Source organism: Homalodisca vitripennis, chromosome 1 (genome assembly GCF_021130785.1).
Source record: "Homalodisca vitripennis isolate AUS2020 chromosome 1, UT_GWSS_2.1, whole genome shotgun sequence".
Lineage (NCBI taxonomy): Eukaryota > Metazoa > Arthropoda > Insecta > Hemiptera > Cicadellidae > Homalodisca > Homalodisca vitripennis.
In genome coordinates, this window is record NC_060207.1 from 144558216 (window position 1) to 144572355 (window position 14140).

Genomic DNA, 14140 nt, shown 5'->3' on the forward strand with positions numbered 1-14140 from the left:
AAAGTGGGGAGGTGCTCCGTCATGCTGGAAGTACAAATTTTGTCTGAGATGTAAAGGAACATTCTCTAACAGCTGCGGCAACTCTTCTTGAAGGAAATGCAAATAGAACTCAGCATTTAAGGCGTCCAGGTAATATGAAAGGTCCAATCAGCCGATTGTGCAAAAAGGCCACAACCAGACATTGACGCTAAATCGGTGTTGAAAGTTCTGTTCCACTACCTCATGTGGATTTTCTTCTGCCCATGAGTGTTCATTGTGCAAGTTATTGACACCATCCCGAGTGAATTGTGCCTCATCCGTAAACAAAAATACGCTTGTAGAGTTGATTATTAATATTCAAAAAGTTGCAAAACTCCAAGCGAAGCGGACCATCCCCTAGCTGTAGATGTTGAACCTTTTGTTTTATGAAACGGATAAAATTTGTTTCGATTAAGTGACCTTCACACCGTTGACTGCGAAACTCCTATCCGCCTAGAAATACGTCGTGTACTTACACCTGGGACTGCGATGAACAGCATTAATAACAATATCATCATCAAGTTGGACAGCTCGTTCATAATTGGTTCTAGTACTTGGTAGTGATCTGTTTCCGAAGAGTACGAAAAGTTCCTGAAATTGTTTTGGTATCTGGAATCTTCCTATTAGGGTAACGTAGTTCATATTCTTCTACAGCAGCTCTAGCATTACCATTACAGTAACCCAAAATAAAAACCATATCAGCATATTCCTCTGATGTAAATAAGTAAGGCATTTTTTCGCTAAATAAACAATCGAATTATAACTCACAGAAAAATTGCATTTAATAACACGATTCACAGAACCCGATCTTCCTGCTGTAAGCTTGCAAAACACCACTAATACACAGTTCTAACGTAACAGTACAGAATACCATTGTTGATCAGCTGTTATTCATGCGTTACCAACTTAGAAATAATAAAAACAAAAAACTGCATTTCGATGATTAGTAAAACAATAATGGGGAAAATGTTTGCTTCATTTTATTTTCGAACATTTGATGTAAATTTTTTATTAAAAAAAAATACAACGTAATAAAACATATTTTTATTTACAAACAAATTTATTTAACAGTTAATCTTGTTTTCTCAATTTATCTCATCATTAAGGAACAAACATTTTGTTTTTTGTTTTATTTTAACTAAATGCCGTACAGTATTTCTTTACAGCTAGTAATGTATTATACTGAATAAAATCGATTGTTTGGTACTTATTTCTGTTTATTTTAGACTTTGATTATATCAATTTTCTCAGAATTAAATTCTCTACAATTAATGTTTGTTGATTTTATGTATTTATTACCAATTTAACAAAGTTATTGTACATCAAACTTAAAAAAACATTGTTTCGTGCCCCAATTTTTTGCATTTAACCCTGACTCCCTCAAAAACTACTACAGGTACAGTTCTGAAACCTATTTTATTAGCTTTATCAGGTAAAAAATACATAAGAATCCACGATATTTCTTACTTAATTAAGCTTTCCAAAAGTTCAGTATGGCTTTATTTTACTCTTTACCCAGGAATTCAGGCGAAATCTTTTCGCTAGCTGTAACTCGCTAACGAAAGCGTTTTCGGACCTATGTTTATATAACATTTTTTCATTATTTTTACTAGTACAATGTGCTGTAGAAGTGGGGGGAGAACTTCATGAATCACCCTGTATATACCATGTATATGTAAAAATTAGCGTTGGTAATAATAACCAACTTCGTTAGTGAATGCATTATTTTGCGTAATCTCTTCGAGTTGTTCTACACTAAAGATGCGGAAAGTATTCCTAGCCGTGGCTAACACCCTCCCCACAGCTGACAGCAGCTTCTGTCACAACATCATGTCTCTGGCACCGTTGAACAACTACCGAGTTTGAGTCGTGTTGGGTAAAGACATTTAGTAGCCATTCCCTGTTTTATCTCAAAGTGTATATCAACGTCCACTGGACGATACAAAATCGGTAGTTGTTCAACGGTGCCAGAGAGATGATGTAACAGACGGTGCTATCAGCTGTGGGGAGGGTGTTGGGTAAAGACATTTAGTAGCCATTCCCTGTTGATCTCAAGGTGTATATCAACGGCCACTTGACGACTCAAACTCGGTAGTTGTTCAACGGTGCCAGAGAAATGATGTTGTGACAGAAGCTGCTGTCAGCTGTGGGGAGGGTGTTAGCCACGGCTAGGAATACTTTCCGCATCTTTAGTGTAGAACATCTCCTCGAGTTTGTTATACTCTTTGAGATCAACAGGGAATGGCTACTAAATGTCTTTACCCAACACCCTCCCCACAGCTGATAGCACCGTCTGTTACATCTCTCTCTAACACCGTTGAACAACTACCGATTTTGTGTCGTCCAGTGGACGTTGATATACACTTTGAGATACAACAGGAAATGGCTACTAAATGTCTTTACCCAACACCCTCCCCACAGCTAATAGCACCTTCTGTTACAACATCATCTCTCTGGCACCGTTGAACAACTACCGAGTTTGAGTCGTCAAGTGGTCGTTGATATACACCTTGAGATCAACAGGGAATGGCTACTAAATGTCTTTACCCAACACCCTCCCCACAGCTAATAGCACCTTCTGTTACAACATCATCTCTCTGGCACCGTTGAACAACTACCGAGTTTGAGTCGTCAAGTGGTCGTTGATATACACCTTGAGATCAACAGGGAATGGCTACTAAATGTCTTTACCCAACACCCTCCCCACAGCTGATAGCACCGTCTGTTAAAACATCTCTCTTTGGCACCGTTGAACAACTACCGATTTTGAGTCGTCAAGTGGTCGTTGATATACACCTTGAGATCAACAGGGAATGGCTACTAAATGTCTTTACCCAACACCCTCCCCACAGCTGATAGCACCTTCTGTTAAAACATCGTCTCTTTGGCATCGTTGAACAACTACCGAGTTTGAGTCGTCAAGTGGCCGTTGATATACACCTTGAGATCAACAGGGAATGGCTACTAAATGTCTTTACCCAACACCCTCCCCACAGCTGATAGCACCGTCTGTTACATCATCTCTCTGGCACCGTTGAACAACTACCGATTTTGTGTCGTCAAGTGGACGTTGATATACACCTTGAGATAAAACAGGGAATGGCTACTAAATGTCTTTACCCAACACCCTCCCCACAGCTGATAGCACCTTCTGTTACAACATCATCTCTCTGGCACCGTTGAACAACTACCGATTTTGTGTCGTCAAGTGGTCGTTGATATACACCTTGAGATAAAACAGGGAATGGCTACTAAATGTCTTTACCCAACACCCTCCCCACAGCTGATAGCACCTTCTGTTAAAACATCATCTCTCTGGCACCGTTGAACAACTACCGAGTTTGAGTCGTCAAGTGGCCGTTGATATACACCTTGAGATCAACAGGGAATGGCTACTAAATGTCTTTACCCAACACCCTCCCCACAGCTGATAGCACCTTCTGTTACAACATCATCTCTCTGGCACCGTTGAACAACTACCGATTTTGTGTCGTCCAGTGGACGTTGATATACACCTTGAGATAAAACAGGGAATGGCTACTAAATGTCTTTACCCAACACCCTCCCCACAGCTGATAGCACCTTCTGTTACAACATCTCTCTGGCACCGTTGAACAACTACCGAGTTTGAGTCGTCCAAGTGGACGTTGATATACACCTTGAGATCAACAGGGAATGGCTACTAAATGTCTTTACCCAACACCCTCCCCACAGCTGATAGCACCTTCTGTTAAAACATCGTCTCTTTGGCATCGTTGAACAACTACCGAGTTTGGAGTCGTCAAGTGGCCGTTGATATACACCTTGAGATCAACAGGGAATGGCTACTAAATGTCTTTACCCAACACCCTCCCCACAGCTGATAGCACCGTCTGTTACATCATCTCTCTGGCACCGTTGAACAACTACCGAGTTTGAGTCGTCAAGTGGTCGTTGATATACACCTTGAGATCAACAGGGAATGGCTACTAAATGTCTTTACCCAACACCCTCCCCACAGCTGACAGCAGCTTCTGTCACAACATCATTTCTCTGGCACCGTTGAACAACTACCGAGTTTGAGTCGTCAAGTGGTCGTTGATATACACCTTGAGATCAACAGGGAATGGCTACTAAATGTCTTTACCCAACACCCTCCCCACAGCTGATAGCACCTTCTGTTACAAACATCGTCTCTTTGGCACCGTTGAACAACTACCGAGTTTGAGTCGTCAAGTGGCCGTTGATATACACCTTGAGATCAACAGGGAATGGCTACTAAATGTCTTTACCCAACACCCTCCCACAGCAGACAGCTACCGTCCGTTCAGTACTCTATGTTGAACAACTACCGAGTTTGAGTCGTCAAGTGGTCGTTGATATACACCTTGAGATTAACAGGGAATGGCTACTAAATGTCTCTGGCAGACAGTCTTCTTTTCTCGCGAGCTGCAACTTACCATCATCTCCTTCGTTGACTGTGATAGGAACGCGATAAAAATAAACGGCGACCGGTTGTCAACCTTTTTCCCCTGCATTTATGGAACACAAAAATCTACAATTTATCACTCAGAGATCCTGGGCAGGACCAAATATAAATGTGTTGCACTCTCTCTATAAGCTTCAGGGAATCCGGAATAAAAATATTACTTTTTCTTATAGTTTTCTGTAGGTTAGGCAGATGTACAGCTCCATTAAGCTTTTTGAAATGAAAATTAAAAAAAATAAATGGAAAAATGACAATATACATTTTTTCGATTTTCATTAAATGGAAATAAATCAATCCGTCCCTTTAACACTATGGAAATTTCATAGATCGATTTTATAATCTGAACTATAGCTTGTTTAGAAACTGTACGTAACAATAACCGTAAGTCACGTAATGCAGTACAAAATCAATGTCAAATATAAGGTAATAATTATATTTCGATATCCTTGCTCTCAAATAGATCTTTAGATAGCCTATGTTTTCGAAAAAAAAATAATCCAAAGAGAAACTTGAATTCTTATTACCGATCTACTGCTGTCACTGTACTTTGTTACATCGTCAGGAACTTACATACATTACTTGACTAATAATAATAAAAATACGTGTCTGGAAAGTGATCTAATAATTAATGATTAAACAGTGAGTTATCGACTGTGACATAATATTAGTAATAACAAAAGTACTCGTTTATCACATTGAGATTGTCCTCTATGTCATTGATATCAAGTCCTTACAAGTAACACAGAGGTGGTGACTTGTAGCGTGCCCGTCTCTGAGGAGGACAGTTATCGATTGTAAGGTAATCTCAGTAATGACTGAAGTCCTCGTTTGTCACATTGAGATTGTCCTCTCTGACACTGCCATAGATATAAAGGCCTTACAAGTAACACAGAGGTGGTAACTTGTAGCGTGCCCATCTCTGAGGAAGACAGTTATCCATTGTAAGGTAATCTCAGTAATGACTGGTCCTCGTTTGTCACATTGAGATTGTTTCTCTGACACTGTCCATAGATATAAAGGCCTTACAAGTAACACAGAGGTGGTAACTTGTAGCGTGCCCATCTCTGAGGATGACAGTTATCGATTGTTATCTCAGTAATGAGGTCCTCGTTTGTCACATGAGATGACACTGTCATAAGATATCTTACAAGTAACACAAGGTGGTGACTTGTAGTGCCCTGCTTATCGATTGGCTCAGCATCTGACTGATTGTCTTGATCTCAGTAGTGTCCTCGTTTGTCACATTGAGATACACTGCCATAGATATAAAGGCCTTATAAGTAACACAGAGGTGGTGACTTGTAGCGTGCCAGTCTCTGAGGAAGTCGGTTATCGATTGTGAGGTCTAATCTCACTAATGACGGGAATCTTCGTTTGTCAGATTGAGATTGTCCGCTCTGACACTGTCATTGATGTAAAGGTCTTACAAGTAACACAGAGGTGGCGACTTGTAGCATGCCCGTCTCTGAGGAAGACAGTTATCGATTGTAAGGTAATCTCAGTAATGACAGAAGTTCTCGTTTGTCACATTGAGATTGTCCGCTCTGACACTGCCATTGATGTAACCACACGTCCCTCCAGATGACAAACGACTTTTCACCACATTGAGCTGTGTTAGATTAAAACACATTATTATTTGCTTTTCGTTAACTATCTATTATGAATAAGGACGATAAATTATGTATAGTCTGGGTGTCACGTTCATGCTGTTGGGGAAATTAAATTGAAGTGTTTGGGCTGCAGTATTTTGACTGACATGTTTCTCCTATTGTAGTATTGGACGCTTTTTGTTTATATGGATTTTAACAGAATATGAGTACATCAGTGTTATGCATGTTATTTATTATAATATATATTTATATTAGTTCTTAGAAAATGACAGAAGGAAATAAGTGGGAATAAAGGAATTACATGTTTTTAACGATATTACATGTTATTTAAAAAAAAATATTCTTCTTAGTAATATTTCATATAAATAACACGTTCTGCCTTTTTGGTAAGGTTTCTCAAATATTTCTGATCCTTTACAGAATAGGCTAAGTCTACTATCGTTTACTCTTAGTGTTGTGGTCTAAGGTGGTAAAATCGGTATCCATGTCTAGACTACATTTGCACATATTGTTGCATATTATGAATAAAATCCGTCCCACAAAAACATAGAACTATAAAAATACTGTAATGCGTAAAAGATATTTATTTGTGTAATTTAATTAGATTGGCAGTTAAGTTAGTATTTTTGCCACCAGGTAGCAGCTGTGAGACCGATGACAGCGAACAATACGTCCCTGAGTTCCAGCAACTGTCTTCTTCTACAGGTATTTACAACAATACTAACGTTTAATTTTACTACTATTTAATATGTTTTAACGCTTTTATTACCATTGTATAGTAAGTGAGTCATAGATGCTGCATATTCATAATCAATATGATGTATCTAAATAGATACATACTAAATACAGTGATAGCCAGTTATTGTGCTAGATAGTTTAACTCTGAATGGCAGTATATAGTGATTGTATCACACGTCACAGCATAGTCATAGTCAGGATGATGTATCTAAATAGATACATACTAAATACAGGGATAGCCAGTTATTGTGCTAGATAGTTTAACTCTGAATGGCAGTATATAGTGATTGTATCACACGTCACAGCATAGTCATAGTCAGGATGATGTATCTAAATGGGTACATGCTAAATACAGGGATAGCCAGTTATTGTGCTAGATAGTTTAACTCTGAATGGCAGTATATAGTGATTGTATCACACGTCACAGCATAGTCATAGTCAGGATGATGTATCTAAATGGATACATACTAAATACAGGGATAGCCAGTTATTGTGCTAGATAGTTTAACTCTGAATGGCAGTATATAGTGATTGTATCACACGTCACAGCATAGTCATAGTCAGGATGATGTATCTAAATGGATACATACTAAATACAGGGATAACCAGTTATTGTGCTAGATAGTTTAACTCTGAATGGCAGTATATAGTGATTGTATCACACGTCACAGCATAGTCATAGTCAGGATGATGTATCTAAATGGGTACATGCTAAATACAGGGATAGCCAGTTATTGTGCTAGCTAGTTTAACTCTGAATGGCAGTATATAGTGATTGTATCACACGTCACAGCATAGTCATAGTCAGGATGATGTATCTAAATGGATACATACTAAATACAGGGATAACTAGTTATTGTGCTAGATAGTCTAACTCTGAATGGCAGTATATAGTGATTGTATCACACGTCACAGCATAGTCATAGTCAGGATGATGTATCTAAATGGATACATACTAAATACAGGGATAACCAGTTATTGTGCTAGATAGTTTAACTCTGAATGGCAGTATATAGTGATTGTATCACACGTCACAGCATAGTCATAGTCAGGATGATGTATCTAAATGGATACATGCTAAATACAGGGATAACCAGTTATTGTGCTAGATAGTTTAAACTCTGAATGGCAGTATATAGTGATTGTATCACACGTCACAGCATAGGCATAGTCAGGATGATGTATCTAAATGGATACATACTAAATACAGGGATAACTAGTTATTGTGCTAGATAGTCTAACTCTGAATGGCAGTATATAGTGATTGTATCACACGTCACAGCATAGTCATAGTCAGGATGATGTATCTAAATGGATACATACTAAATACAGGGATAACCAGTTATTGTGCTAGATAGTTTAACTCTGAATGGCAGTATATAGTGATTGTATCACACGTCACAGCATAGTCATAGTCAGGATGATGTATCTAAATGGATACATGCTAAATACAGGGATAACCAGTTATTGTGCTAGATAGTTTAACTCTGAATGGCAGTATGTAGTGATTGTATCACACGTCACAGCATAGTCATAGTCAGGATGATGTATCTAAATGGGTACATGCTAAATACAGGGATAACCAGTTATTGTGCTAGATAGTCTAACTCTGAATGGCAGTATATAGTGATTGTATCATACGTCACAGCATAGTCATAGTCAGGATGATGTATCTAAATGGGTACATGCTAAATACAGGGATAACCAGTTATTGTGCTAGATAGTCTAACTCTGAATGGCAGTATATAGTGATTGTATCACACGTCACAGCATAGTCATAGTCAGGATGATGTATCTAAATGGGTACATGCTAAATACAGGGATAACCAGTTATTGTGCTAGATAGTCTAACTCTGAATGGCAGTATATAGTGATTGTATCACACGTCACAGCATAGTCATAGTCAGGATGATGTATCTAAATGGGTACATGCTAAATACAGGGATAGCCAGTTATTGTGCTAGATAGTTTAACTCTGAATGGCAGTATATAGTGATTGTATCACACGTCACAGCATAGTCATAGTCAGGATGATGTATCTAAATGGGTACATGCTAAATACAGGGATAGCCAGTTATTGTGCTAGCTAGTTTAACTCTGAATGGCAGTATATAGTGATTGTATCACACGTCACAGCATAGTCATAGTCAGGATGATGTATCTAAATGGGTACATGCTAAATACAGGGATAACCAGTTATTGTGCTAGATAGTCTAACTCTGAATGGCAGTATATAGTGATTGTATCACACGTCACAGCATAGTCATAGTCAGGATGATGTATCTAAATGGATACATGCTTAATAAAGTGTTAAATACAGTGCAATGTAATTAATTGTATTACCCTATTAGGCGGCTGAACAAAATGAAAATAACTAATCTACAAGGTTTGGGTTGATAACACTAGTGAATTTTTGCTATCGGGAACTTTACGAATATCAGTACTAAAGTGAGATCTACAGAACTACAGGTCCTGCATCCTGTAACAGCTAGCTGGATTTAGATTGACGAGAGCACATAATAGTAAAATTACTGACATCTTAAGGCGAAAGCTTCTTTTACCTTATATCACACACAGTTTTCTGTAAAAAATGGTTATTTCAACCAAGAACATTTTTGAGGTCACGGACATGAACTGCAAACAGTACTATGAATCGTTGTATTGATAATTTTGCGAAGTTCTGTTTACCGAATTTTCAAAACGTGACAATATAAACTTCAATACACTTCTTACGTAGAAAATAGAAGCTTCTTGTTACAAAGTCATAGGCATACATTTTAAATTTATTTGTCTCGTTACATTTTGTGATGTTTATAAGTCACTGTAGTAGAATATTAAATTATATTGTTCAGTATATTTCTCATCTCTCACCCCAATGTTTATACATAAATTTCTATAATTTAAATGTGTATATTCCACGAAGTTGTTCTGTAAATAACACTTCTGAATGGAATAGTTTAATAAGGGCTTAATCCAGAAAGTAAGGCCAGAAGAAAATCTAACAGCCGGAAGATTTCTCAAAAAATAGGTGATTGGTAGATTAGTAAACGCCAATAATATAAAAAATGATAAAAAATCCAATAATATCAACTATACCTCGTCCCTCAACAACAGAAGAAACAACACGTTTTGGCCATCTAACGATCTGTCATAACATTAAAAAAAAATGCTAGTGTGAGGAAAGAAGATGGTAAAGCTTAACTTGTGTATAGCCTTTTCGAAAATTTTTGGGTACGACACTTAGAACAGAGATTGGTATAAAATTTGAGATATTTTGGGGCCCTTTTTTGGAGTAGGTATGGCAACGCAATTTTCTAGATTACAGTATATGATATTAGCACAAAAGTAGTAGTTTAGGGAGAAATCCCTAGGATAATTATGCCTCTGATCCTATTTGTGAGTCACTGAAATTTTATAAAATTAGGGGTAGTAGCTAAAACCAAGGGATCTATGAACATCTCTTTTCCGAGACCATTCTACTTTAATTGGTTTGAAAACTTAAAGAGTTTATGTTTCATATAAGTGTAGCCCCGAAGTTGAGGGATGAGAGTGGGGGTGGTTGTGGGTTGTTTACCAGTTATATTGCCAAGCAAGACAGCGGGCGATGCGATGTTAGCAAGAGGTTAAGCAGCTGATTAATTGTAATGGCCGCCGCTCAGCACCGAGGAGGGGAAGTGTTTACACAATCTGTCAATATACTCGAGAACTGTTATTAAACTAATAACACGGATCAAGTTCGAGAACACACACGCCCGGGGCTCCGGTACATGCGCAGTGCGGCTCTCTGCAGTCTGGTTGTCTTGGCAGGGTACATCATTTCTTCATTGACAATAACAGCGTCTGTTCATCGGGCATAACCACTTGAAATAGGATCGTCATTGAGCGCGGAGGTTCTTAAATAGTGTTGCCTTGAGGGTGATTTATAACTTAAAATTAGCTCTCTCTACGGCATCAGTGTTAATTTTAGAAGGTGGAACAATATTACCACCATATCTGCAGCGGCTTCACGGTATTAAGCAGTTTTATAAAGTATCATACGATTCAGAAGTATTTTAATCTAAAATAAAAGAATTAACTTTCAAAAGTCATTGACAGTGATTATTGATGTGTGTGTTTCGCTCATTGTGTAGCGAACGACAGCCAGACGCTCCCCTAGTCCCTGGGGATGTGTTGAGATTTGTTCCAAGCGCTTAACAACTCATCTGAACACGGAGCGGGGTCATTGTGAGGGGTGAATTAGTTCTGTTTTATAATATGCTTACAGTCTGGTCAACCGAATCGCACACTGTCACACGCACGCACGCACACACTCGCGTGGCCGCGTAGAACTGTGGGGGTTATTATGGTTTAGTGATTTATTGTCTGTGGCAGAGTTTCATTCAATTATCAGCTGGGAAAACACATGTAAATACTACTTTATGTGCATTGTATTACTTTTTATTTATAGTCACTATTTCTTTTTCATTCATAGATTTTATTTTACTAGGTGCACCAAGGCTAGATTATAATACAAGCCGGAGAGACCTTAAACAGTCTGTCCCAGACCGCTCCGATGGGAATAAGTGCGCGTTTATTCGAACAGGAATGTGAACAGAGGTATCGTTAATCTCAACTTTTCCGCAATTTTTTTATAAGTACACAACTACGATTAATGCGGAAATAAGAAAGATACATAACATTCTCAATGCTTCTTTAGCTTCAAGAGAGCTTTCCTTATCCGTTCAAGCAGTGGACGAAGAATCCAAACCGATGTTGTGCAATTCTCTAGAAACATATAGCTAAGAAATAAATAATGCTGTAACTGTCTTGATATTCGTAACTTTACCCGAATTGTGTTAAGAGACAAAACACAAATAATAAAGTGTAAGGCATCTCAATACACCATACAGGCTAACGTCAGATATTCCAACGTATTAAGTCCTCTCTTCCACTGAACCTCATAAAACATTTAACTAATATATTTACATTGATAACACAAACATACATTCTTTTCTTTAAAATTAGAAAACTTAAAAAATATACAAGGAGTGAAACTTTGATTAAAAAGAACAAGCATGAGTAATTAATTTAATTTAACTTCACATATATTTCCACTACTATTACAAGACACAATCGCTTTCATTTATTAACAGTTATCTGAAGTAATCTGAAGACTCCAATTCAATGAGAGAAGAAGATCCCACCCCATTAGCAAACCTTAAAACTGAAAAAAAAACGAATTAAATATTTTAATGAAATATACAAAATAACTGGTCCAGTTCTCTCTAAATCTACAGGTAATAAATAAACCCACATTTTATAAAACCACAACAAAGAAAAACAAATTTATTAAATAGATTATCCCGATTTTCGCTCAATAAATCTAAGATCTTTAAAATTCCAGAAGTAGGACAAGAGTTGTAAAATCCCTTATTATTAGTGAATCTTATGTTACTGGAACTTATTTGAGACGTTGATCATACTAAAGATCTATCCAAAATTCAACCATTGTTTATTGATGAATTTTTCTTCCTAGTAGTAAAGTTTAATAAAGGATAGTACTTTAAAAGTACTGTTAAACTGCTTACTAACGTGCTTATGAATAAAAATTAATCTATAGACTATGCCAATTAAAAAGGAAACAGCCCCACGATATAAACACAATAGTAAACTGGGCTGTAGTATAGTAAGAGGCCACCACTGCAATCGTATCAGGGTACCAAATTATCAATTAGAAATACTTAAACTATACACGTACAAAAACATTTTAGTTACAGTTATTTACAATTAATGTTTATCAGCTCTTTTTAATGTATTAAATAACAATAGTGTTCCAAATTAATTCAAACAAAGTACAATCACAAATATGGTATTTGAGTAATGACCGCTAGTATATGTGTTGTGTCACTAGCTGCCACACACATTTATCCTTAAAAACAGTAAAAAGTAACTAAATATTAAACTGTTTTTTTTTTAATACATTTTATAGATACACATAACGTAGATAGTTTTTATTCATCAGTAAATTGTTAATATTTTAGATTTAAAACAGCTGAATTATATTAAAATTTAAAATATCTATGACGTAAGTTTTGTAAATTCTTTTGTTTCTATAGTTTAGATAATCATAAATATGATTCTATTGTGGAGGTGGCCTCTTATTATACTGCAGCCGTAAATTGTTTAAATTCTTAGGTTGAAGAGAGTACAAAAATATATTTGAAAATTTGTTTCTCTATTAATAAAGACATTCAAATTTTATTTCATACTCAAAAATTCTTGGCGTATACAGTGTATTTGTTTTGATTACTGTATTTTGCCATAAGTATTCGCGAGTGTTCTGGACATTTTATGGTAATTTTCTGTACATATTTATTAACTTTTGCAAAAACAATAATGTATAAAAAATGATCGTGAAAAATACTTTTGTATTTGAAATATTTAATATTTTAAGTCTTATAATCTATGTTAACGCTTGAGGAAACATTGATTCGCTGAAGTACCACATTCCCCTGAGAAAGTTTCGCGTTTAATATGAAACAGAAAATAAACTCGATTGCTTGCAAGTTTCGCAGTGTAAACACGCAGGGCACAGTCGCTGAGAGATGAAAGCGGGCAGGAATGTGACGTAGTCTGCATGGATGATTGAGTTATTTGTGCGACAGTGTGCTATATTAACACACTTGTCAGCTGCACGCCATCCTACAAAGGTTTGACTGATGGCTTCTGATGAGGCGCAGCGGGCGCCCTCGCTGAAGATGCGCCCTCACTTCTTTTTGATGCGCCCCTCGCCCGCCTTCTTTATAGTTTCTCCTTTCGACAACCCGCAAGTCGCTATTTAGTGAATATTCGTTCGGTGACGTCATCCAAGTAGAGAGTACTCAAACTGATTTGTAGTTTTGTAAAATATGAATTAATGTTTGAGGAATCTCTTTGAAGTCCTAGATGACTTAACCAACAAAGTTGTAAATCGAGTTTATACTAGACGTCTAATGATAAACTCTCAAACTGTTCATATGTAGATTTCAAACTTCGATAAAACAGGTTTAAGCTATAAGTCTTGTCCATTGAAGGAAGTTATGTAGTTTTAGTTAAACTACTGTATACTATCAGTTTTGTGGTTTATTAAGGCAAATCTTACACATTAGTTATCACAGACTAGAGAGACGAGAGTAAATTTGGTTGTATAACCACACAATCTACTTTTTAGTGAAATAGACAGAGAATGCAATCGCCAGTATATCCTAGTTTAAGTTTTGGCATTTGTTGTAATTGGAGGTTTAGCAAAAGAATAAAAATACCAGATTATAATTTTTAATGACCATAA

At 36.9% G+C, this 14140-nt stretch overlaps 1 protein-coding gene across 1 annotated transcript in view; it reads left to right on the top strand.

Moving 5' to 3' along the window:
* Window positions 1–14140, top strand: part of LOC124353538 (ecdysone-induced protein 74EF-like) — a 73902-nt gene that overhangs the window by 15765 nt on the left and 43997 nt on the right. Inside the window, exon 4 of the mRNA XM_046803426.1 lies at window positions 6733–6801. Within this exon, the coding sequence (XP_046659382.1) occupies window positions 6733–6801 (69 nt within the window). The remainder of the gene's footprint in view (window positions 1–6732; window positions 6802–14140) is intronic.